At 44.8% G+C, this 27,804-nt stretch overlaps 1 protein-coding gene across 4 annotated transcripts in view; it reads left to right on the top strand.

Moving 5' to 3' along the window:
• Positions 1–27,804, top strand: part of LOC119971580 (homeobox protein Meis1) — a 239,591-nt gene that overhangs the window by 63,032 nt on the left and 148,755 nt on the right. For all 4 annotated transcript variants that reach the window (XM_038807358.1, XM_038807350.1, XM_038807375.1 and 1 more), the window contains exon 8: positions 10,283–10,428. In XM_038807358.1, coding sequence (XP_038663286.1) covers positions 10,283–10,428 — 146 coding nt within the window. The remainder of the gene's footprint in view (positions 1–10,282; positions 10,429–27,804) is intronic.

Here is a 27,804-nt window from a genome sequence, read left to right as displayed (position 1 = left end):
AAGTTGCTACTCCTTCTTCTGAGACAGTGTCCCCTGTGGCCATGTGGTGTAGGTGCATCCACGCTAGTGTTAGGCAAGTAGTTCCAGGATTTTGACCCAACAACAGTAAAGGAATGGTGATATATTTCCAAGTCAGGATGGTGAGTAGTTTGGAGGGAAGTTGAAGACGGTGGCATTCTGCAGGCACCTAATGACTGCTTTTCTGAAGTAGTTGCTCGTCAGACGGGAGTCTTAGCAAGCAGTGATCGCAGTGGTTAGCACTGCTGCCTTAAAGCGCCAAGGACCGGGCTCGATTCCGGCCTTGGGTCACTGTCTGTGTGGAGTTTGCACATTTTCTCCGCGTCTGCATGGTTTCCTCTGGGCGTTCCAGTTTCACCCACAGTCCAAAGATGCACAGGTTAGGTGGGGCTACCAGGTTATGGGGATAGGATGGGGAGTGGGTCTAGGTAGGGTTATCTTTTGGAAGGTCAGTGCAGACTTGGAAGGGCTGAATGGCCTCCTTCTGCTCTGTAGGAGCTCTGTGGTTCTATGACTACTTGATTGCAGAAGGAACCGCAGTTGACCCTGGTTCTGTCCTACTCTGGCTGGAGAATGTTGCTATTTCTAACAGTGACATAACTGCATTCCTTTACAATTCTGCTGCCAATTGAAAAAAAAGAAACAGAGGAAATGGTAGGTCCCATTCCTGATGTCCACTAACTTTCAGCAGAGTTTGGTGGGCAACAAACTGCAGTCAGGGGAACCGTGAAAGCTGAGCTTCGCCCAGGGACGTTGAAGCCAATTCCGCTGCCTTCTTTGTTGCCCCCACTGAGATCAACTCATTCACAAAAAGTCAGAGGTTGATCCAGAAACGATGCTGGTCTGTGCGGCCGAGGATGTGAAAGGTGAAGATTTTTAATTTCAAGTACAGGATGTTAAAAATGTCCTCAAAAAAGGGTGGCACATGGCGCCGTGGTTCGCACTGGGACTATGGCGCCGAGGTCCCAGGTTCGATCCCGGCCCTGGGTCACTGTCCATGTGGAGTTTGTACATTCTCCCCGTGTCTGCATGAGTTTCACCCCACAACCCAAAAATATGCAGGTTAGGTGGATTGGCCATGCTAAATTGCCCCTTAATTGGAAAAAAAAGTAAGTGGGTACTCTAAATTTATAAAAACAAAATGTCCTAAAAAAGTCATGCTACACATCTCCATGAAAGAAGTGCACCATTCAGTGATGTAAGGAGGTGCGCCAAAATTTCTGAATGGTTTCTGATGGAAACCATTTCCAAAGCTATTGCATGGGCTTATTTCATGAACTCCTGAAAACTACTCAATAGACGGAATGCAACATTTGTCTTTTGGGGGTAACTTTAACCTCACTCACAGAGCGGGAAGCCCATGGAGTTGTACGGAATGATGGTTTTGCAGCCTGCACGATATCCCTGCTAAATTTACCAGGAAGTAACCATTCTGCGAAAACAACTTGGGACGTTTCACTACGTTGAAGGTGCTGCACAAATGCAAGTTGTTTTTGTAAAATGGGATGGGGGTATGAAGCCAGTGTTGCACCTGATCCTGTCAGCTTCCCATTAGCTTTTCCAACCTCATGTAGGCAATGCTCGTTATGGTTAGCTGCAGAAATCAAATGGTTAATAAAAAAAAATGTTTGATTTACCTGAGGCTCGCTTAGGAGCTGAAATGAGCTTCACTGCATGTTGCTGGTCCCCAGAGAGGAATACTAACTTCTGAATACACAAAGCTGCTGAGCTGAGAGGTCCAGACTTGCAGTAACTCATTGAGCCACAGGCAAGCCTATCAAAACAGCAAAGGGAGATCTTTCAACCCCAAAAACCACTTCAATTTTCAACCAAGACAAACTTTTACACCAAAAAAATGTTGAAATTGGTGGAAAAGTTTCTATGAATAAAAAGCTTTCTTTCATTATGGTGATTCTTTTTTACACAGTAACACGCAGAAGATCTTAAAGTAAAAACAATCCTTGCTAATTCTGGAAATGAAGTGAAGTAGCAAATAATCTGAGTTATTTAGACGGTAAGTCCGGAAAAGTAACAGCCACCTGACACTTGACAAACGATAGATAGTATTATGTCAAAAAGTCATAGTTAAATGTTTTTCTGAGTGTTTAATGTTATGACACCATTGGGATTTATGAAGAAGTATTGGGAAAACATTCTCGGCCAGAATTCTCCGTTTGGGAGGCTAAGTGCTGATGGCGGGACTGAATCGTGTGAGTTCTACAGCCCCGAAAGCAGCGCCGGTCCTGGAGCTATTTGTGACATCCTAATGGGCTAGCACCGGTGCCAGGCAGAACTAGTGCAATTCCAACAAACGCTGGCATGTGATTCGCCGGAGTCATGATTCGCACTCGAGAGCCTGACAAGCAGGAACTGCATATAGGCACTGCACTCCCCACACACCCTCATCCCAGTCAAGAAGATGGCACAGGTTGCGCTGGAACATGCCCATCCTGTCGATGGGTTGGCTGGGGCTAGAGAGTACTGAGCAGGTTGGCCTGGAGGTGGCACCCATATGACCAGTAGCGCTTAGATCACAGTGAGCAGTCAGCAGCGTGCGCAGCCACATGCTGCCTTGCAGACTGTGGCTGACCCCACAACCCATCACTGGCCGCCCCATCCCCCGCTACTACACCCAGTCCTGGCAGAAGCTTCTCGGCTGGCAGCACAACGGTCAGCATAGTATAGTGATGTTGGACATTTTTCGTACCCCCTCTCAGCAGCCATGACACCTGTTTCCCGATTTTAAATACCACAAGTGAAACATGTCGTCGGTAATTCCTCCTGGAGGAGGCAAAAATTGAGGGGTCGGACCCATTAATGATATGACAATGGTGTTTACTGTACAATATGCATGCTCACGCCGGCGTGCGGAGTGAAATGCATTCATGTCGCTGTCGAGGTACCGGAACATGGCATTCTGATCGGTGCCCGCGCCGGCCTCAATTTTTGCCTGATGCGCTATTCTCCGCCCAGATGCGCTTCACGATTCTGCCGTCGCTGGATGGAGAATCCCTCAGCTTTGTTTTCAAATTCCTCCATGGCCTTACCCCTCCCTATCTTCAGCCCCACAACCCCCCGAGATATCAGTGCTCCTCTAATCCTGGCCTCTTGAGCATCCTGGTTTTGATCAAATGTAGTAAAACACTCCAAAACACTTCCAAGGAGTCGGTAAAGCAAAATTTGACACTGATCCCCCACATAAAGAGATATTAGGGCAGATAATCAAATAAAGAATTACCTTTAACGAGGAGAGAGATAGAGAGGTTGAGAGGTTTAGGGAGGAAATTTCAGAGCTTAAGGCCCAGGGAGCTGAAGGCACGGCTGCCAATGGTGGAATTATTCAGATCGGGGAGGGAGCACTGCAACTGGCAAAGGTTTGGCGGATAACTTAGGCTATATTTACCAGAAGACAACAATTTATAAATATCAACATGAGAAAAAAAAAAAATCACATGCATATTTCACAGAGGACAAGAACATCTGAAGAAAAGGTCCAGTGATTTAAATAAAAATAACATTGCTTTTTTGTGGGTTGGTTTGGCAGGTTGAAGTATGAACATTGCTCGAAATCTACTGATTTTTTTCAATAAATCACTGCAGGTATACATGTGAGACACATTGAACAGCACATCACCTGTAAAATCTGAAGCAGCTTAAATACGACATTCCAGTGTGTTTCCTCAGAACATCAGCTATAAAATGCCAATCTGGAATCTTGGGTGCAATATAAACTGTGATATTATCCCTTTATAATAAACTGACCGTAAAAAGAGCTTGTTTACAAATGAGCAGTATGGGCCCATAGACAGTGAATGTCCAGGGTGATTTTGCTTCTGTTGCCAGTAACCTTCGAATGAATGCTGTTGCTAGAGCCAGGGACTATGTCCACAATATTGCTTTTCCATGCATGAGTGCTGGACAGGTGGATCTCCACAGAAGTGTGTGTGTCATGTCCAGCTTGCCATGTGTCTGAATTTTGTGTCATGGGCCATTAATGTATGCTGATTTCCCTAGAAGGCTCTATGTTATACATTAGAGGAGGAATAGGGGTTCAGTAAAATAAATGAGAGCAGAGCTGCTTATACCACTGTTCCCAGCTAGATTGCTACTGTACGTGACTGGGATTGATTTTAGTCACATCATGTGTTTGTTACTAACCTCCACTTGCTGCATTTTACTGGAAAATTCATAGAATAGTACAGCACAGAAGGATCCCATTCATCCCATTGAGTCCGCCCCGATTCTTTTAACAAAATCAGTTAGTCACGCACTTCCCTGCTCTTTCCCTGTATCACACTGTTTTTTTTTTTGTTTTTTAAAATAAATTTAGAGTACCCAATAATTTTTTCCAATTAAGGGGCAATTTAGCATGGCCAATTCACCTACCCTGCACATCTTTGGGTTGTGGGGGTGAAACCCATGCAGACACGGGGAGAATGTGCAAACTCCTCACGGACAGTGACCCAGGGCCGGGATTCGAACCTGGGTCCTCAGCGCCGTAGGCAGCAATGCTAACCACTGTGCCACCGTGCTGCCCGTATCACACTGTTTTTACCGGGAGAGGTTGCTGCAGTTTTGGTTATGAGCTCTGTTTGCTGTAGTTCATAGAGGCTCTTTTTAAACAGACTCCATAGATTGTTTGATGCGGTGTGCTGCATAAACAGACTTTGATTGCTGTGAAACAGACTGTTTGCCCTGAACCCTGCCAAAGTCCCTTCCCCCACCTCTCCAACTCATTGGCTGACACAGTGCTGCCAATAGGCGATCTGATAATTTAGGGACGATTGGATATGTTGGAGGTCCCCCCAACCTTAGTTTTTATTGCATCAGTCTGCACAAAGTACCAATATTTTATTCACAGTTCTTTTCTTAGCAGTTTAGGCAAGGAAAAGTTACTAAAAATGTCAATGAGAATTAAAAAATCAATAATATTACCAGCATCCGTATTTGGATTAACTTAAACTGTTTTGAAGCTAATATTAAATCCATCAGATGCATAGTCAGGAGAGGCTAAAATATAAGACAGAAAATACACCCACAGATACAACCCACAGATACACACACCCACACAGACAGAAAGGCACACCCACAGATACATGCAGACCCAAAGATGCACGCTCACACACACAGATAAACACACCCACAGATACACACACCCACAAATACACACACACAGACAGACACACCCACAGATACAGACACATACACAGATATATACACACAAAGATAGACACGCACACACAGATAGATAAACTCACACACACAGAATGATACACACATATAGACACACACACACAAATACACACAGACAAATATACACACACACACACACACACATAGACACACACACAGATAGACACACACACACATACAAAATGAAAATCGCCATAGCCCCTGAGGACCATAGACTGCTCTTCTGTTTTGAAAGAGCTGAGGTCTTTAACCTGAGGTCACCACACCTCAGGTGAGGGGCAAAACTCAGAAGGTGGGGCCTTCATGGATAACCTCAGCCGGTATGGGAATTTAACCCGTACAGTTAACGTGGCTCTGCATCATAACCCACTCATCCAGCCAACTGAGTTAACTGACCCCCGTACACACAAATCCAAAGATGTGCAGGTGAGGTGGATTGACCGTGCCAAATTTCCCCTTAGTGTTAAAAGGTTAGGTGGGGTTATGGGGATAGGCCGGGAAGTGGGCCTAGGTAATGTGCTCTTTCAGATTTGATGGGCTGAAAGAATGGCCTGCTTCTGCACTTTAGGGACTTATCACACACATACTGATACACACACGCTCACACACACAGATACACACAAATGCACACACACAGATACACACACATGCATACATGTCCACAGATACACACACAGATACATACAATACACACACAATATTTTTATAGTGCAGCTAGATTTTTGAGAGGAGGAGGGAAGATTGCCTTGACCTGTGTGACGGGAACCCCTGCAGACATAACCATTCTGACCCAGTGAATGGTCTGAATGCGATAAATGCTGCTTTATCTTTTCTTGAAAGGAACAAGATAGAGAGGCCTAAATGCCTGGGCATGCTTAAATGGACAACTGTGCAATGTTTGAGCCGAGTGGGTGTTTGAAATCTGAGCAATCCAACAGACTAAGAGCTGCCACAGGTCACCTGCTGCCCTCCATGGGGATAGGCGCAGACCTTACAAGAAATTGCCCATGGTTGAATTGAAATACAAATTCCTTTCTCTACTGACTGGCCTCTTTCACCAGACCATGGCCTATAAAATTTTGTAAAAACAATTCTAAAAAAAATATTTCAAAGGGCAAGCGACTGTGATGAAAGGTTTGACAGTTTTGACTTACAGTTCATGCTCTTCATTACTAGAAAATTGAATTGCAGGACCATGTCTCAGCAACGCTTGCCACAGATCCAGTGGTATTCTTAAATAAAGCCTGGTTGTTGTGCTTTTCTTTCCTCTGGTGCTTGCAGCTGTAAAGCAGCAATATGTCAGCTCCACTGATTTTAAATCGTATTTTGACTAAGTTCTGATGAGTCCAAAGACAGCTTGCACCTCGACTTGCAATATGCCATTGATATAAAGTCAGGTATCAGCAATTAAAGTGGCATTTCAAACAATCACATCAGAAGAGATTACCCTAAATTCATCTGATAATGTCATGCAATGCCTAGAGAGATGGTAAGGGAAGTTACAGACTATTTGAATGGATCAAACTCATCAGAGCTAAGACAGTAGGAATGCACACACGATGGCTGACTAAGTGTGTTGCACATGTGTGGAGTGACTGCAAGGCCTGTGTGCAGGCTCTGCTCCCCCCCCCCCCCCTCCCAAATAGCCAGGGGCGATTGAAGAACGCCTCTGGCCGCCTAACTCACTGGTCTGCTGCTTAATTGCCACACGGAGTCCGTGACACATGGGCAGATGATATGACATTTTCAGTTCCTGTCACTAGCGAAAGCCACAACACAGCTCACACTAGTTGCTAAGAATCTGTCAGAAACTGTTAGCAGTTGGCAAAAGTTGCCCTGTGGCATTTCCTCGTGGCATCAGCAAAACGAGCATAAATCACCCAGCGGAGCCTGCTGCTGTACTAATGAGGCTGTAAGCTTGTTTATGGACTCGCATCATTTTTATGATTATTTCCACCTTTTCAGTTTTCCCTTCATAATTTCCCTTGGCTTTGGGAGCAGAGAAGTCAAAGCTAGAAATGAAGTCAGTGCTGATATTTTGCAAATGTGGCCCATAGCCGCTACCATATGGCTCCCTGCGAATGAGCTTGTTGGAGTCTGAAAAGAGAGAGAGAGAAAAAGAAATTAGCCCCAGACCTCACAGAGATGCTATCAAATTACAGCGAAAATGGGAATGCCAATAAAATTGATGCTCTCGAGTTTTCTCCAAGGTTTTGACTCTCAGAGGTCAGGACGCCAGCAAAGTTAGAAAAGAACCAGCAGAAAAAAAATGTGTGTAAGGAAAGAGATAAAGAAATAAAGAAGGAATGTGCGTGAGAGCACAATTATTTCCCTCGGCATCCAGTGGGTCAGCATCTCCAGTTCTTCTTACCTGTCTCTTCAAATCACAAGGAGGAACAAAGTTAGAGCTTCTATTTTTTCTTAGGCATCTTCGAATGCGACCTGATTTTTGCAGCGGATTGAAAGCATTTGCTTTGAATGAAAATCTTGTCTTAGATTACTAGCCAGCGGTGCAATGGCCCCTCCCAGATGAAAGTAAAACTGCTCTATTTGCCTAAAAAACAGTAGGAAGAACAAACTGCACATGAAAGCTGAGGCTATGTTTTTTGGGCTGGTGCTAATGATGTAACAGAAACCTGTTATTTGGGGTAAGCTTCTCTCTCCAGACTGATTGAGGGGTATAGTCCTTACTTAAAAGCTTTCGTCATTGTATCTACATAAGTCTTTGCTTAAAATTTCTGTTTCTAGTGTGGGTGCTTTTGCTACATGTGAAAAACAGGAAAAGTACTGGTGAGTGTTTTATATGGAATGCAGAAAGCCTTTCCTTCTCCTAATGGTGTGTATAATTCAGGTGCCCTGAAGGCATGCTTTCAGGGGTTCTTTTGCCTGAGGTAATGGGAAGCAAAGGCTGTTTTAAAGCCTTGATTATTCTATTGATGCACAAAGCTGGAAAAAGTCATCTTTGGATTGTAGTAGATATTTCCATAAATTATCAATGAATTCTTCTCTAGTGAAGCAGTGGGGCATTACTCGTAAATGAATTTGAAGGCTTTTTTGGCACAAATGGAAAGTTATATGTAAAGAGGAGGGTTGATGCAGAGATATTAAGATGGGGAGGGTGCATCATTAGGCTGGAAGCTGTTACAGATTTTTTAATCAATGACTGTCCCCACCGACTTTTATTTTTAGTTGTGGTGAATAATCTAATATTTGCAGTATTTATATTCAGATTCAAATAGCTGTTGATGTGTTCTTCTTGTCAAGTTTCTTTAATAAATTGTAATGGGATGGAATAAATTGCTTTGCCTTACAAAAGGAAACCCCAGCATTCACCTCAAACTCAATGACAGTACTACAACATGCACTCCGTGCACTATGCGTTATTAATGAAGCAGAGTGTATTTTTCTTTTGTCCTTCCCGCTAAATGAAAATGTAATTCTGCCTATAACATTTAAGCACTTTCAGGCCAGCATTTACTTAGCAACTCATTTGCATTTTGTGTTTGCCACATGTCTTAATGGCTGCCTTCTCCAAGAATTAAGAATAATGCTGGGGATATGAAACATAGTTCACTTTGCACCCAGTCTCAAGTAAGCTCAGGCCAGAAATAATATAGGTCAGATTCATTGTGTGTTCCTCTGCACTGGGACTTAACCTTTGCCTCAAAATGGCACCCCCTACTGCACCAGTGTGGGATTTTCACTTCCCCTCCTTGTCTGTCCTTATTTTAGTTTTCACAATTTAATGTCAATTTGTACTGAGGCCATGGTCAGTCCTGTGCTGTGGAATTCTACCCATACAGGCCAAACCTGCGCGATTGTCCAGATTCAAATTTAAATAGGGTTCATAACTGTCTGCAGAGCACAGACACTTTTCAGCCCATTCGTCTGAGAACCGCGAAGTCGGCTTTACTGACTCACCCAGCTCAATACACTGTAAACTTTGAATAACGTAAGGAAGAATGCGAACAATATTAGTTTAATGCTACATTGATACATTGGTACGGGACTGAAAATAAACGCCTATCTCCTTGACATAACTTTAATTTGCCGAGTTTGAAAAGAGAATGTGGAGCCGTGTCAAGGTCCTTTAGAATCCTCAAAGCGTTGATGACTTGTACCTGTTCCCCACTCTATAAATGGGATCTTTTGCCACTCAGCTACGTAAGAATTACAAATACTGTATTGTTAATTGTCCTTCTATGTGTGGCTGTACAGTTTGTGCGCTGTGTGCAGCATTCTGATAAACTGCAGTTTGGAAATCCAGGTGAGAGTAATACTGGTCCCAATTCCTTAATCTTGGCATGGGCATTAAAGCCATTAGTGCCAACCAAACTGTGTGTTATGTACCCCAGTGTAAGCATGGGCAGATGGTTTGCATCTGTGCCTGCAATGTTATTTTCCTCTCAGTCCCTGTCTAGCAGTGGGGGATTGAAGCAGCAAGGGGGATTGTACAAGCCCAAGACGAGCTGAATGACTGGTCCGTCCAGCTGTTTCCCACCCAGTTGTTTGATCCAACCATTTTCCTGTGTTTAAATAAGACCAGGTCACAGATGGTGAACACTGGCCTCTTCATTTTATTAAAAATAATGAAGAACAGAAAGGAACGGTTAGTTTTCCAGGGTGGGTGAAGAGCAGAGGAAAGGGGGAGAGGGGGGGGAGGGAAGATTTGTTGGAAAGAGGTCACTGTGTGACCTTTTCCCCAGTTCAAGATAAGCAGTAAAGTGTCATAGGAAAGCAATGCTCATCATACGGAGCATAACACTGCACTGAAGGATTGGAGGAGCTCAGGTACAAACCAGCTGTCATTCTGTGTGGTTTTACAAAGAAGACTGCCCCAGTGCCCCTGTGCTGGAATCTGATAGACAACTTATTTTGATGTATATAATAGTTTGTGCTAAGAGATCAAAGACTATCGCTAAGAGATTAAATTACCTGTACCCTAAACATTTGGAAAACACTGACATTGAACAAAACATTCTCCTGATGTCGTGCAACCTAAAGAAGCAATACAAAAGTCTTAAATGACCAAAAAGATTGCCTTAAAACTGCATCTTTAATGTACTGACAGGTGATGGCTTGGACAACAGTGTAGCTTCACCAAGCACAGGAGATGATGATGATCCAGACAAGGATAAAAAACGTCAGAAAAAACGAGGGATCTTCCCAAAAGTAGCCACAAACATCATGCGAGCATGGTTGTTCCAACACCTCACAGTAAGTGAAACATAAATTGATGCACCTTGAGATGTGGGTGGATTTATAGATAACAGGGGGCAGATTGTTCTCACGCTTTGGTGGACAGGGTCACCAGGATGGAGCAGATGGAAGCAAAACTGGGTGGGGAGGATGGCACACCTACTTTGGAGCCCACCCAATTGTCTGCTCATTAGTTTAACTTGACAGAAAATGGGTGGACTCTTTTCCCTATCAGCTGATATTCCTCGAACTACAATTACATCAATCAGTAAAAGTTGAGCGACAGGTTCGCAAGGCCATCAGAAAGCAAACCTGACACTGGGCTTTATTCCTTGAGAGACAGAATTGAAAAGTAGGGAAGTTATGCTCAAGCTGTATTGAACATTGGTTAGAACACAGTTGCCTTATTGTAAAAGGAACATGGAGGTGCTGGAGTTGGTACAGGAATAACACCAGAAATGTGTAGAAATACATATCGGGGAAGGGTTGACAGGCTGGGTCTCTTTTCTCTTGAAAAAAGAAGGCTGAGGGGTGACCTAAGAGAGATCTTGAAGATTCTGAAAAGCTTTGATAAGGTGGATACAGGGAGAACGTTCACTCTCTTGGGGAAGATCATAAATAAAGGTTATTTAGATAGTCACAAACTTCTTCAACTAAAGAGTGGTAAGAACATGGAACTATCGTCTGCAGGAATTGTTTGAAGCAAATTATAAATATGTATTTAAGCGGAACGAGAAAAACATATGAGGGGAAGCAAGTAGATGTTTATGATGATAGATTTAGATGAGAAAAGATGAGAGGAGGCTGTGGTGGAGCACAAACTCCAGCTTGGACCAGTTCGGCTCAATGGCCTGTTTCTGTGTCCTATACCCATCTAATCTGATGTATATGCTATACATGGCTGATTCATTACATTTTTCGCAAAAAGGAGGGAAGTGCTGGGTAAAACAAAGTCTTGAGACAAGCTCATTTTCAAAGGAAGGTGGAGCATGGCAAAACTATCTTCAACAAACAGCTATGTTACAAAATGGAGATGACATTGGAACTGAAATTTGCAGGATCTCAAAGGCTCAGGAAAATCGAGGCCAAAGAGAAAATGCTGGAAAATCTCAGCAGGTCTGGCAGCATCTGTAGGGAGAGAAAAGAGCGAACGTTTCGAGTCCAGATGACCCTTTGTCAAAGCTGGAAAATCGAGAATTGGGAAGGAGCATATCAAGATAAAACATATCCCAAATTTATAGTGAGTTGGAATGAAAAATTTAGTAAGTTAGAATATTACAAAAGGGAAATGAAAAATTATTTTTGCTAAGAAGTTGGAATTTAAAAAAAAAATTAGGGTACCAATTCTTTTTTTTCCAATTAAGGGGCAATTTAGCGTGGCCAATCCACTTTCCCTGCACATCTTTGGGGTGAGACCCACACAAACACAGGGAGAATATGAAAACACCACACAGACAGTGACCCGGGGCCGGGAGCGAACCGTGGCGCTGTGAGATAGCACTGCTACTCACTGCGCCACCGTGCTGCCCATACGAAGAAGGTGGGAAGAGTGAAAATGGATGTTTTTTTTAACCCTGACAATTTCTTGCCATTATCCTATTCACCTTTTGCGGAGGTATTGGCTCCCAGACCAATAACTGGGAGAGAGGAGATAGACGGTCATGATTAAACGAATGTATTCTGTTTGATGGGATGTGACAAGCAGGGTTCACCAGGAATCTGTACAGGGGTCTTAGTTTACCCATATCTATCATTGGCCTGGGGAAGGAATAGAGAATTGTACGTTCAAGTTTTCAGAATGAGTGAACAATACTGTGGAACATGGAGTTCAATATGGCCAAGTGTTATACAGTATCATTGACTTTGCATCCAAGATTTAAAAAAAAAATCATAGTATTTTCTTAATGGTGGGAGACAAAAAGCTTTGAAGGATCTGTTGTATTTTATATTTTCCCCGCGTCTTGACTGTGATAGAGAAATTCAAACAGCATTCATTAGGTAAGCAAAACTGAACTTTATTTCCGAATTTAGAACTGACTGTTAGCAGTATATGGCTGATACTTGGAGTCGGAAAGCAGTCAATTACAAACTGCTGAGTCCGTCTCAAGTCTGCGATAGTACAGAAAAGAAGGCGATTCTTATACATTATAGGATCAAGATAACATGAATACAGCTTGGTCAGGAATTTGATTGAAAGTAAAACATAAGTAATAATCGTTACAATGGCGTCACCTTGCTGACCTCCAGGGGACTTGAGTTTCATATTATTATCTTGTCTTTGTTTTAAGAAAGGGAAGAAGTTGTTTAGGAACAGGAAGAGATAGTTGTTCAGCTTGTTATGTATTAAGACTACTTCTAGCTCCAAGCCTTATCTAGACTCTCAGAGTCACCCAGTTCCCAGGACATGCTGACCTCGGCTTGACTAGTTTTCCCATCATGCCATTATTTGCTTCACACAATACCACAGATCAAGGGCATTTACAGTCCGGAGGATATAGGTGGCACGGCGGCACAGTGGTTGGCACTGCTGCCTCACGCCAGAGACCTGGGTTCAATTCCAACCTTGGGTGACTCCGTGGAGTTCGCACTTTCGCCCCGTGTCTGCATGGGTTTCTTCCAGGTGCTCCGGTTTCCTCCCACAGTTCAAACATGTGAAGATTAGGTGGATTGGCCATGCTAAATTGCCCCTTAGTGTCCAAAGATTGGGTGGCGTTACGGGGTGGGGGTGGGGGGTAAGTGGGCCAAGGTGGGGTGTTCTTTCAGAGGGTTGGTGTAGTCTCAATGGGCTAAACGCACTGTCAGGATTCTATGATAGAGATGACTCGAAGCTAGTGAAGATGTCCCAAAAGTAATCAAGAAGTTTAATAAATTGAAAGGAGCTGGAATACAAAGGGAAGAAAGTAATGGTTCAAAGGGACAGAATCTTGTTCGGACCTACTGTGTTCAGTTCTGGGCTCCAAACCTCAGGAGGATATGGGGCGGGATTTTTCCAGGCCGGGCCGGAGAATCCCCGTGAACGGGCCACGCTGCCCCGACACTGGCACGCTATTCTCCACAGTGCGGAGAAATGGCGCCATTGGCACTGGCGTGGTTGGCGCGGCGCCGGTCGTGGGCCGCTCTACATGGCCAGCCCGCCGATTCTCCAGCCTGTATGGGCCGAGTGGCCGTAGGAAAAGAGCCGAGTCCCGCCGGTGCCATTGTAACCTGCTCTGGGCCAGCGGGACCTCGGCGTGTAAGGGTCGGGTGGCAGCCTGTGGGGGGTGGTCCGACCCCGGGGCGGGGCCTCCAATGTGGCCTGGCCCGTGATCGGGGCCCACCGATTGGCAGGCCGGCCTCTGTGGCTGGGGGCCTTCTTTCCTACGCGCCGGCCCCTGTAGCCCTGTGCCATGTTGCGTCGGAGCCGGCGCGTTGAAGGAGGCCACTGCGCATGCGCGCGTTGGCGCCGGGGCCTTTGCGCATGTCCTCGTTGGCACCGGTGCAAGTGTGCATGCATGGATCCCGCGGCGCACAGTTCGCACCGGGATCTGCAGCTGGAACGGTGCAAACCGCTCCAGCGCCGTTCGACGTGCAAGCGGCCCGTTCACGCCGTCGTAAAACGCGATAGCGTTTACGACGGCATGGACACTCTGCCACGGGATTGGAGAATCCCGCCCATGGTGTCTATGGAGGAGGTACAATGTTGAATGACCAAATGACACTGGAGCTTAAAGGGTTAAATTGTGTGATCTAATTGCACAAAATTGAGTTTAGGAGGTTGAAAAGTGACTTAATTCAGGTTCTTAAAATGATGAATGGATAAGATAGAGGAGATGCAGAGAAACTATTTCCTCTCGAACAAAAAGAGGGCACATTTTATCTTAAAGTTAGAGCTGAACCCCACAGAAATGAAATCAGGAAATACTCGGTCACACAAAGGGAAATCAGTAACTCTGTCCCTAAAAGACTGGTGATGTTTGGGCTCAATTAATTGCTATCCTTACCTGGGCCGGCAGCATCCTAACCAACAGCAACCTGGTTGACTCTTACCTGCCCTCTGAAACATCATATTAAGCCACATAGTCATATCAAAACCATTACAAAAGCAATAGGAATAAAACTGGATGGGTCTGAACTGATTCAGGCACTGGATTCAAACACAACAAAGACAGTCAGTCCAGCTGACCCTGCAAAGTCCTCCTCACAAAAACCTGGAGATCTGTCTCACCAACTAGTCAAGCAACAGTCTGATTTTGTCACACTCATGGAATCATACCTTTAAGCCAATGTTCCAGACACCTCCATCACCAACCCTGGATATATCCTGTCCCATTGACAACACAGACCCACAAGAGGTGGCAGCAGAGTCGAATACAGTTGAGAGGGAGTGGAGCTGGGTCTCCAGAACACAAGAGGTCTTAGAGCATCAGGTCAAACATCGGCAAGGAGACCTTGATTACAACCTACCATGCTCCCTCAGCTGATGAATCAGTATTCCTCCGTGTTGAACACCACTCGGAGGAAGCACTGAGGGTGGCAAGGACGCAGAATGCACTCTGAGTAATGCCCATTGCCAAGAGTGACTCACCAGCACCATTATTAACCAAGTTGGCCGAGCTTTGAAGGACATAGGTGTCAGACTGGGCCTGCAGCAGGTGATGAATGAACCAAGAAGAGGGAAGAACTGACTTGACCTTGTCCTCATCATTCTACCAGTCACAGATATGTCTGTCTGTGACATTATTGTTAGGAACAACCACCATAGAGTCCTTCTGTAGATAGAGTCCTGTCTTGGTTGTGTTGTTACACTGACATAAAAGCACCAATTGTAAACACATTCTGGGTTCATTTATGTGGACGAGATACATGAGAACAATTATACAAAGGTCAAAAGTCTGAAGACATCAGGGGCGGGATTCTCCTTCCCTCCAGCCCCATTTTCCAGCGGGTGCAGCGGGATTCTCTGTTCCCGCAGCCGACCAATGGGGCTTCGCATTGTGGGCTACCCCACACCCTCAGGAAACCTGTGGGTGTGGGTGTGCAGCCAGCGGGGTGGAGGATCCCACCAATGGAGAATCCCGCAACAGAGCTGTGCATGTGCTGTTTACAGGCAAAAGTGAAACTAAGACTGGATCACGTAACACTTTTCCCTTGTAGTAATATCATGTTGCTATACCTTGAAGGCATATTACAATATCTCCCTTTCTTTTTAAAGATACTTTTGTCCCTTTCAAAGAAATATAACTATTAACAAAACATGTTCATGTTTAGTTACCATTCGATAAGTGTATAGAACTGGTGAAGTTATGAATCTCGAAAGTGTAAAGATAATCTGCTGGTACACCCAGATCTTGTAATGATAATCTTGTCAGGAGGTTTCTTTAATTACTTACAGTGATCTGTGGGATTGTTATTCTTGGATGTTGTTCCTGGTTTCATTCAGGATCATATCCTCAATGCAATTGGACTTACAGCTTTGAGGAGCTGGAATGGATCTGATTTGTCTTCAGTTGCGTCTCAGTGTTGTGCCTTTCTGTGTCATGACTTCACAGGACCTTTGTTCTGAACAAATCCTTGTTTCCTGAAATGTCTCGCCAATAAATTATTGATAATGACCTCACTAGGCATACCAAATAAACTGAAAATAACACTTTAAGAGCGTGCACAACAGTTGAGCTTAATGTATTTTGCAGTTGTTGAATAATGGGATACTTGGTAAACTATTCGAGGATTACGATGAAGTCAATGTCATGGACATGAAAGAACTCAGATGTGATTTTGGATGAAGGATAGGTAGAAAATCACGTGTTATGAGTGTTCTCTGTGCTGTCTTGGCAAATGCTCCTGACATGCCTTGCATTTCTTGACAAAGACGTCAATGTCATTGATTGTACCCGACCAAAAGGCTGTGGGTGGAATTCTCCCATTTAGAGACTAAATCCCATAGCAGTGCTGGGAATGTGGGGTATTTCCTGCTGCAGAGGTCGGCGGGAAACCACCATATCTCCCGGCCCCAACCTCATCATTATGCAACCAGAGGTTTTGCTTCGTATTCTGTGACAGGTTATGCCTGATGGTGCATAGTCTGCTTCGTATCCATGCGCCATTTTGAAATGGAGCCCAATGTCACTGACCCATTATTGAAGTAGGAAGATAGACCTCCTGAAATGGAAGATGGACCGCTGGAAGCACTCCGAGACCAGAAGATGGACAGCCTTGATGACGATGAAGCTGGAAGATCCATCAGTAGATGCTCGCTCCAACCACTGCTATGGCGTTGCAAGGTCTAGAATTGCGGATAGCCTCTATTCCAAACTTTGGAGGCAGCCCCAGGCCTTTTCTTTTTTAAATTTCCACCGAAGGGGCAATTTAGCATGGCCAATCCACCTACCCTTCACATCTTTGGGTTGTGGGGGTGAGACCCACGCAGAAATGTGGTGAATGTGCAAACTCCATGCGTACAGTGACCCAGGATGGGTTTGAACCCCGAACCGTGGCGCTGTGAGGCAGCTGTGCTAACCACTGAGCCGCTGTTTCCTGCTGGCTTTGTGGAGAATTGGGTATGGGGGAGGATTCCAGTAGAGCTTTCATCTGCATCCCAATAGCAGGATGCAAACTAGTTCTTTGCCGCCCAGCAGGGTTTCCTGATCTGCCATGGTGGGCACCAGAAGAAGTTCTTCAAGAAAATTCACGCTGGCATGAAATTAATTTGTTGCACTCCCACCAAATTCTCCCCCCTACCCGTCATTGAATCTACTGGTAGGGCCATGGGGGAATTGCGCCCTGTGTCTCTGGCAAGTCTTCTAACCTGCCTGTCTTTGACTCCCTGGTAGATATCTAGTTCATCCGGATAAGGCCAAAATGGTCTCACGTGTGGTGAATTGAATCAGACCATCCATTAATCATGGTTTTCCAAAGTTCCTGCCATATGGAATCATTCGCTTTTTCTTCAAGCTCCTGGCATTTGCGTTGGACAAAATAAACAAGATTAATTTGGAGAACATCTTCAAGTTTGATGTCAATGTAGTCAATTTGTAGATCCAAGGGTAGTTTTTCTGTTTTAACTGGGTTAGATAATCTGCTAAGTGTATCCAATGTGATCATTAAATTACCTGGCTTGTACCTGATCTCACAGTCATAACATTAAATCTTTATCAAGGGATGTTGCAATCTTGGTGATGCGCTCACTAGTCAATGGTTTTCGCTAAATCATCTCCAGTGGTCGGTCTCGATCATAAATCTTTCCCCAAATAGTAGGTATGAAATCTCATGATCCCACAAAGTAAAGATAATGTTTCCTGCTTGATGTTGGAGTAGTCGGATTGTTTTATGGGCAGAGGTTTTGAAGCAAATGCAATAAGTTTGCCTTTTTGTTGCATACATGCTCCCACACCTCTCTTTGAGGCATCTATCTCCAGTGTAGTTGTCTCCCTGGATCATAAAATTGCAATGTTTATACTCCTTATAATGACTATTTCAATGTTTCGAAGAAGTATTGGTGGGATTCACAACACAGGAAAGGCACATTCTTTCTCAACCATCCCCTTAACAATTTAAACTTTTGAGTGAAATTGGAAATGTATGGAGACAAGAAATTAAAGAGACCTAGACATTTTCAAAGATCATCCTTATCTTTCTTTTAAAATTTAGAGTACCCAATTCATTTTTTCCAATTCAGGGGCAATTGAGCGTGGCCAATCCACCTACCCTGCACATCTTTGGGTTGTGGGGGTGAAACTCACGCAAACACGGGGAGAATGGGCAAACTCCACACGGGCAGTAACCCAGAGCCGGGTTCGAACCTGGGACCTCGGCGCAGTGAGGCAGCAGTGCTAACCACAGCGCCACCATGCTGCCCGAAAGATCATCCCTATATTGAGGAGTTGATATGGTTTTAGTATCCAGTATCTTACTTGGATTGGGACATATGTCAGCACTATAATAAATAGAACCAAAGAAATTGGCCTGCTGCATATTTATGTCACATTTCAGGCTGTTGAACATCATTCTTTCATTACATGCCGCTTGCTTCAATAAGTGCAGATAGTGGTCATGTTTTTGCTTTATTCTTCCCACAATAGCAGTGAATTGATGATAAAGGTACATTCTGGTACAGAGCCTGTAGTGCTGTCCATGTGAGCTTGAGAGAGATCCTGGCTACCAGTTAACTTGAAAGGAAGTAATTGAATACATTATCATATGCATGGGATGTGAAATATAGTAAGTTCTTGGGGCTTATCGCGAGATGTACTGACCAATAACCATGCATTGCACCAAGCTTCGAGAAGAAGTTTGCACCGTTAATCTCAAATTTAACACCGCTAATGTGGGTATTTTGTCAGGACAACTTTTCAAAGCTTTGTTTAAACATTGTGGATTGAGGCATAAACTCAATTATCTGTCCTTTATGACAGATTTGATCAATCTGCAACAATCTGTGCACTCTTGTACGCTTCTGATGATTCAGTTTTTCTCTGTTGTCTAATTCAACCTTCAGTTTGTCTTATATGTGTACGCTGCATTTATGCGGTGGATCAATTGACAGACTAGCATTCACCTGCAAGTGGAATGTTGCAGCTCCCTTGATGCTGCCAATTTTGTCAAAATATTCTGGATATTTCAGTTTTAGGTTGTGAACTGAGGGGATAAGAATCCCTTCTGATGTTGATCTGTCATGTGATGGCTGATTAATTTCATGGATTGTTGCTAGTGTGAGATCATGACATGCCAGTAGACCTGTGATTGCTGGGTCTTTAGTCTCCACAATGTAGAATACCTGTGACATGAAGGAGTATTGATTGTAGATGGACTCCAGGACTATAGATCCTGCACTTGGAATTACAGAACCATTGTATACCAATGTTTGCACAGTCATAGATTTCACCATGGCCTTTCATGTCTGTGGATATATGTCTTTTAGAATTTGGGGGGTTAGCATGTTGCCATTTGTTCCTCTGCTAATTTGACCAATAATGAATAGTTACCAACTTTCCCAGGGCAGATAATTTGATCTTGACAAACACTTTGGACAGTTTTCCCTGAGATTGCTGGTGTGAATATGTGTTCACCATTCATCCTCACATCTAGCGATCATTGTCATTTTCTAGTTTGTCAATAACCTCTTGTGTATGTATATTTCTGACAGGATATTGAATGGTCATTCTTATTGCTGGAAGGTACCTGTTTTGTGTACAGTCTGTTTGGATCAGCACACGGCTCTTTGTATCTGCATCAGCCTTTGCTCTCATGCATTGCCACTGCCATGGCCTTTTCTGTCACAAGCTTTGCAGTATCACTGGAAAGTTGGGCATTCACTTGACCCATGCAGAAGGCCACACCTTCTACATGTCTTGTTAGATTTGGACATTCTATTAAGTACTTAGGACCTGTAAGCTTTGTCCAGCTGTGAGGATCGTTACATACATGCAATCTGACCACAAGGGATTCATCTGCTTACCAGCTCTATTTCAGCATCATCTCATCAAAGTGTTTCTGTATAGTCACCATTCTGTACTCTGATGTTGTGACTTCATTGTGGTCATCCAGAATGTCAAGGATCACCTGTGCCATGTAGCACGGTCTAAGGCTGTTCACCATGTCGCACCTGTACTTAATTTTGCTGCCAGGCTGTTTGACCACCTCTGATCACCATGTCCTGTTGTTATACTGATATGAAGACATCGATCGCACATTGTGGGTTCATTTACTGAGACTAGGCTCATGGCAACATTTATACAGAGGTAGAAACGTTGAAGGCATCAGAATTGTGTGTGTGTGCTCTGCTCACAGGCAAAGGTGAAAAGTGATGTTGTGCCTTAAAGACATATGTAACAGCCTTCACATTAAAACATGTTACATTATCATAGAATTTACAGTACAGAAGAAGGCCATTCGGCCCATCGAGTCTGCACCGGCTCTTGGAAAGAGCACCCTACCCAAGGTCAACACCTCCACCCTATCCCAGTAACCCCACCCAACACTAAGGGCAATTTTGGACACTAAGGGCAATTTATCACGGCCAATCCACCTAACCTGCACATCTTTGGACTGTGGGAGGAAACCGGAGCACCCGGAGGAAACCCACGCGCACACGGGGAGGATGTGCAGACTCCGCACAGACAGTGACCCAAGCCGGAATCGAACCTGGGACTCTGGAGCTGTGAAGCAATTGTGCTATCCACAATGCTACCGTGCTGCCCTATAATATCACAATCTAAATAGGATAGATTCAGAACTGATCTCGCAGCTCAAAACTGGATGTCTGTGGACCAGCAGCAGCAGCAGAATTGTACTCAACCACAATCTGTACCGAACATAATTGTTCATCAATGATCTGCTTATCAATGTTCGGTTTGGGATCTGCCAGGAACACTTGGTTCTAACCCTCATTACCGCCTTGGTCCAAACATGAACAAAAGAGCTGAATCCTAGAGGTGAGGAGAAAGTGATTTCCTTTTATTGTAAGGAGCACTTGACTGAATGTAGCTTCCATGGGCCCTATCAAAATTGAAGTCATTGGACAATTGTACTGGGAGAAACTCTCCACTGGTTTGAGTTATACCTAGCACAAAGGAAGATGGTTGTGGTTGTTGGAGGTAAATCACCTCAGCTCCAGGAAAATGACTGCAGGAGTTCCTCAGGGTAGTGTGCTAGCCCCAAACATCATCAGTTGCTTCATCAATGTCCTTTTCTCGCAAGGTTAGAAATGAGAATGTTTGCTAATGATTGCACAAGATTCAATTCTATTTGCAACTCCTCAGATGCTGAAGCAGTCTTTACCCGCAGTCAGCAATCCCTGGAGAACATCCAGGCTTGGGCTGAAAGTGGCAAGCAGCATTAATGTCACACAAACACCAGGCAAAGGCCATCTTCAACAACAGAGGGTCTAACTGTCACCCCTTAAAATTCAATTGCATTACCATCATCAGATTTCCCACGATCAACATCCTGGAGGTTACCATTGACAGAAATATAACTGGACCAGCCTTTTAAATACTCTGGATACAAGAGTAGGTCAGAGGCTGGGAACTCTGGTGATCGACTCATGTCCTGACTCTCCAAAGCCTGACTGCCATCTACAAGGCACAAGAAGTGAAATGAAAATTGCTTATTGTCACGAGTAGGCTTCAATTAAGTTACTGTGAAAAGCCCCTAGTCGCCACATTCTGGCGCCTGTCCGGGGAGGCTGGTACGGGAGTGTGATGGAATACTCTCCACTTGCCTGGATGTGTGCGGCTCCAACAACACTCCAGCAGCTCAACGCCATCCAGGGTAAAGCAATGCACTTGATTGGAACTCTATCCACCATCTTAAATAGCCATTTCTTCCATCATCAGCGCAACATAGCTTACTTTGAAGTAAATTGTGAGATGAAGATAAAGGGTCTCGAATTGAATTATTGAAAGGCAAATTCATAGATTCATAGAATTTACAGTGCAGAAGGAGACCATTCGGCCCATCGAGTCTGCACCGGCTCTTGGAAATTAGGGCAGATATCAGGAGGTTTCTCTACCTACAGAGAGTGATCAACCTATAGAATGGATTCCCAGATAGCGTAACAGAGATGAAAACCTTGGAATCATTGAAGAATCAATAGGATCTTGCAGTGGGATGTGGGATTGGACTTTTGAAACATTCTGGACGAATTAACAGCCTTTTTTATCCCAAATGATCCTGTAATTCTGCGGTAGCAACCGGAAGCCAAAACCCTGTCTGATTTTCTATTCCCCAATCAAAGGTCATAGGACCAATTGTTCACACCTTCATTTGTTCATCTTGACCAAGGGTCAACTCAGTCAGCAGGGCCTGGTCATCCATTCTTGCTGCCTGGAGAGTAACTTCCAAAGATGTTGCAGAAAGTATTAAAAGTTCAATTCTGTAAACTTGACACCTTCCAAAGCTCTGCTGCCTATGTTTTTACTGACACCAAGTCTCATTTGCCCACCACCTATCCATGGCCTCGCCCCTCCCAATCTCTGTAACCTCCTTCAGCCCTGCAATCTTTCAGGATCCCTATACTCAGCTAATTCTGGCCTCTTGAGCATCTCTGCTTTTAACTATTTGATTGTTGGTGGCTGTGCCTTCAGCAGCCAAGGCCCTAAGCTCTGGTACTCTCTCCCTAAACCTCTTCACCTCTTCTTTTTTAAGATGGTTCTTAAAACCTACTTCTTTGACCGAGCCTTTTGACATCTGACCCAATTATGTTGCTGGATGTCAAATGTTGCATTCTGATGCTCCTGGGAAGATCCCGGGGGTGTTTCTCTATATTACAGAAGGAGTTAGTTGAGAAACAATTAATAAAATATTTTTGGAAATCAAGCGAAACAGTTTTTCTGTTTGGAAGTCGTACCTGTCTGACCCATTTTGGGCAGTAGCTGGGGAAATAGGCAAGTGACAATAACTGAGAATTGCACTATTTCGTATCACAAGGGCCTGGATTTCTCTGGCCACTGCAGATTATTGGGCTGGATTCTCCGCTCCCCGACGCCGAAATTGCGTTCGGCGACAGGGCAGAGAATCCGTTTTGGCGCCAAAATTGGAAACGGCGGCGGTTTTTAAATTCCCCACCCCCGACAATCGGCGTACTCCACCGCCTCAGGCCATTGCCTGAGGCCCGCCCCGCGATGCTCCGTCCCCGACTGGCCAAATTCCCGACAGCGTGGGTCTCTCATCCGGAATCCTCGTCTGGCAGCTGTGGACTCAAGTCCGGGGCCGCCACAGTCGGGGGAGGGCCGATCGGCAGGCAGGCGGGGCTTCATTCGGGGCTGTGGGAAATGTGTGCGGGCAGTCCGTGGTGCATGAGCGGCTGATGTGGGGCACTATTTTGCCAGTCCAGGTACGCGGGCTGAGTCCGCCATGGAGCACGGCGCGACTGCTGCACGAATCCACGGGCTGGATTCTCCGTTTTTGGGCCTGAGTCCCCACACTGTCGTGAAAACTGTGGTCTTTTATGCCAGGAAAACTGGCATCAAAAGGCCACAGATTTATCGTTTTGCTGAGGGCTAGCAGGTAGCCATTGTACAGCTCGCAGCTCTAGCTGCTGATATGGCCCCCTGAACGTTCGGGTCAGAGGCCACGCATGTGCACAGTGGTAGCCACCAGCGACCGCGCCATGATCCACTTGGACTGACAAAGTAGTGCCCAATGTGGCCACTCGCACGCCCCGGACTGCGCACACACATTGCCCCCAGCCCCGAATGAAGCCCCCCCCCCCCCCGCCCGACAATCAACCCTCCCCCGACTGTGGTGGCCCCGGATGAGTCCACAGCTGCCACCCGAGGATCCAGGATGGTGTGACCATGAGAGACCCACTCCGTCAGGAATTTGGCCGTTCGGGGACAGAGCATCGCGAGGCGGGCCTCAGGCAATGGCCTGAGGCGGTGGATACTTGGCACGGCGTACTCCACGAGTACGCTGATTTTCGGGGGGGGGGGCAGAGAATTTAAAAACCGCCGCTGCTCCTGATTTTGGTGCCAAAACGGATCCTCCGCCCAGTCGCCAAACGCGATTTCGGCATCAGCGAGTGAAGAATCCAGCCCCACAGTTTTCATGATGGCGTGGAGACGTAATCCCAAAAACTGAGAATCCAGCCCCTTATTCACACCAGCTGCGCAACCCCGCCCGCGGGTTTCCCGATGGCATGAGGTGGCTTCGATGGGAAATCCCATTGACAAGCAACAGGAATAAAGAATTCCATTGCCAGCGAATGGCGTGCCGCCGAGAAACACACGGCTGGGGGACTGGAAAAACCAGCTCAAGTTTATAGTTAGCCAGTTATTTCAGCTCACGGTTCTTTTAAGAAAATTGAACGATCTGGCAGCTCAACTACTTTCACTAATAATATTTATTAGTATTTCCCCTCCACACAAAGTACAGGCAAGTCGTTGTGCATCTAGAGCTTCATGGCTGTCCCAACAATTTTTGAAAATGGGCTGAAAATCTTCAGATGTCAACTTTAAAACAAAGCACAAGGCATTCTTTTTTGATCGGAATGGACTGTTTGGGGAAAGTCAATTATGAAAGAATAGCTTGGACGCGGAATGGCAAGGCGTTTGAAGGCAGAAATTCCATTGCAGAATTCTTTCACTGATCTCTCAGCAGCATCCGGAAGCAGTCTCATCCGACTGCTACTCTCCAACTCTGCCGCACAAAATGTGTCGCTGTTTTCCCATCAACGTGAAGGAAAACAACATTGTGCACTCAGCCTTTCTCTGTAGACCTTGGAGCCTTGTAAAAATAGAAAAAAGTATTTATTGTACCATGTGTTTTGACTGCTTCCATCCACTACCAAGTTTTGAAATGCTCAAGAGATAACATTGTGGCCCCATGTAAGCTCTTTAAAAATTCATGTATGGATTAACCGATGAAGCAAAATGACAAAATAGTAATCCAGTTAGTAAACTTTTATTATCGTACATGCTGCACATGTACATCGAGTAGTTGTGAATATTTTAAGTATGTAGCATTGGCTTCAAATGTGGGGTGAGGGAATGGTAATCGCTGGGCTATTTGTCGTTCATTATAGTCAGTGGTGTAGTGTATAGTATTTTTGTAATGGTCCTATTAGTATTGAATTGAACTCAAGGAGTCCAAATTTTGGAGTGAAACATGCAAATATCACGCTAATGTTAAGTTGGTTCAGTTTATGTATGGTTGAACTCTTGCGCTCTTCCAAATCAAGGCACCGTGAAAGTCCGAGGATAGTGCTCAGTTACTTTGAAGTCATCTTATAATGTCATTGATATAAAGCAGGATTTTAAAACATTAGATAATGGGCGATATTCTCCTGAAAAATGTGTCATTTCAGTCGTGTCATTTCAGGCAGGAAAACCGTTTCAAATCCCATCAGCTTTTCCGGCGCGATTCCCATCACAATTCTCCCACACACGGTCATATGTTTGGAGCCTGGCATCAAACCTGCTGAGAAGGTGATGTCTGGGACCCAAAGATGCCAGCCTAACAGAGATTAGGATGCTCTTTAAAAGTCTGTTCCATCTTGCTCAAGAGTCTCTTACTTTGAAACATCAAATAATCGGATAAAAGTTGGTAAAAAGTCATATAAAGGTAGAGATCTTTTGAAAGTCACTTCAAACGTGGTACAGAGTCAAAGCATCAAAGAACAAAAGCAAAATACTGTAGATGCTGCAAATCTGAAGTAAAAACAGGAAGTTCTGGAGCGGCACGGTGGCCCAGTGATTAGCACTGCTGCCTATTGCGCTGAGGACCTGGGTTCGATCCCGGCCCTTGGTCACTGTCTGAGTGGAGTTTGGACATTCATCCCGTGCCTGCTTGGGTTTCACCCCACAACCCAAAGATGTGCAGGTTAAATGGATTGGCCACACTAAATTTCCCCTTAATTGGAAAAAAAAATAATTGGGTATTCTAAATTAAAAAAAACCCAGAAAGTTCTGGAAAGACCTAGCATATCTGGCAGCGTCTGTGGAGAGAGAAACAGGGTTAACGTTTCAGGTCCAGGCTCTGTTTCTTCTAGGTTCTGTTTCTTTTTGTACCATGCTGCCAGCTCTACACTGCCAGGGAGCAACTCTGATTCATAGATTCATTCACTAATCTCTTTGGGCTCAATTCAACTAAACCGGAACAAAGTCCCATAGCAAGGGCATTTAGCCATGTGTTCCTTAGTGCCCACTGCCAAAGGGCATGCAGCTGGGGGCCTCTGATCCCCCAGGAGATCCCCATGAGTAAAGTTCCATCTGGTCCCCATTTGTGGGGACTAGTGCTGAATAGCACTAGCCCATGGTCTCTGAGGCGAAGGAAATGAATCCCAAAGCCTCGGGTACTTCAGGAATCTACACATTAGCGTGAGTCTTACTGTCTTGCTCTAATATGCAGATTTGGCAAAAAGTGATCCCACCCACAATGGGCAGAATTTACTTTGCAACGTCTCGCGAGATCGCGCTCCCGGCTTTTATCAGCCATGCTGCACCGTGGCGAGCTGCTTTTCAGGCACAGTGTGGCCATTAGAACATGCCCACAATCACGCATCTCTTCATGTTTCCTCAGAAACATCAACAAAGTCAGATAAATATTGATTAAAAAGTCATGTTCATGTATAGGTGTAGATTAGAAGATTAGAACATTACAGCGCAGTACAGGCCCTTCGGCCCTCAATGTTGCGCCGCAACAATTGGGACGGCAAATTCTGGCCCATTGTGACACTCTGAGGCAGTTGAATTCTACATGTGTGCAAAGACTGACGCTAACACATGATAGCTTTGACAGACCCTCTGCCCACAACCTTCTGTCACGGTTTTCCAATTCCTATCATCTGTGGCAGTATAGCCAAGTTGAACAATCAGTACCCAAACAGGAACAACGGGGTTTGGTATCACATGTTCTTCTCAACTTCTACCCTGCCTGCTCAAGCTTGCTGGTGTGCTCATACATTTCTGCACATGGCACATGCATTTGATTTATGGGACATGGGCATTATTTCGGCGTCACTGTACTGTGCCATTTACAAATGGGAAAAACAAAGTGAGGAAGTATCAAAAATGGCAGCAGGAATCTCAGTTGGAAAATTGGAATAATTTGGATGTGGATCACAGAGTGAAGCCAATATTAGGCAAATATTAGGCAAACAAAAATACAGGAAGCAAATAACTTTAGTTGTACCACTGCAAATTCATAATAGAACATAGAACAGTACTGCACAGAACAGGCCCTTCGGCCCTCGATGTTGTGCCGAGCAATGATCACCCTACCTAAACCCACGTAACCCGTATACCCGTAACCCAACAATCCCCCCATTAACCTTACACTACGGGCAATTTAGCATGGCCAATCCACCTAACCCGCACATCTTTGGACTGTGGGAGGAAACCGGAGCACCCGGAGGAAACCCACGCACACACGGGGAGGACGTGCAGACTCCACACAGACAGTGACCCAGCCGGGAATCGAACCTGGGACCCTGGAGCTGTGAAACATTGATGCTAACCACCATGCTACCGTGAGGCCCGTGTGTTAATGTTATAACACACTTAGCAATGAGACATGAGGAGGAAAGTCAAATAGCAAAGTGGCGGAATCTAAAAGAAACACATTAATAGTTATAGTTGACCAGAAATTAACAATTTTATTTCATCGTACATGCTACGCTAGGTTCTTATGTGTTACAATGAGGTGCCTATTATTACGAATACCTTGTCAACTAACATGATTTTCTGTGTGCCCATCTGTATAGAAAATGCAACACTACGTGTAAATCGCTTAGTTGAGCAGTGATGGTGGTAGCTCATGTTTAAATTAAGATTTAAAACAGGAAAACAGTTTTTTTGGAGCCAGTGTGTCAAGTTGCCAATTAAGGTCATCAGTGGATCAAATTAATGCCACCCTTCGTGCAGTTTTGCTCTATTTGTGTGGTGTGGCTTGTTTGATGGTGTGAAGTTACATCTCCAT

Source organism: Scyliorhinus canicula, chromosome 1, assembly GCF_902713615.1.
Source record: "Scyliorhinus canicula chromosome 1, sScyCan1.1, whole genome shotgun sequence".
NCBI classification, from domain to species: Eukaryota; Metazoa; Chordata; class Chondrichthyes; order Carcharhiniformes; family Scyliorhinidae; genus Scyliorhinus; species Scyliorhinus canicula.
Note: the sequence above shows the minus strand (reverse complement) of the source record. Positions and strands in the feature narration are given on the sequence as shown.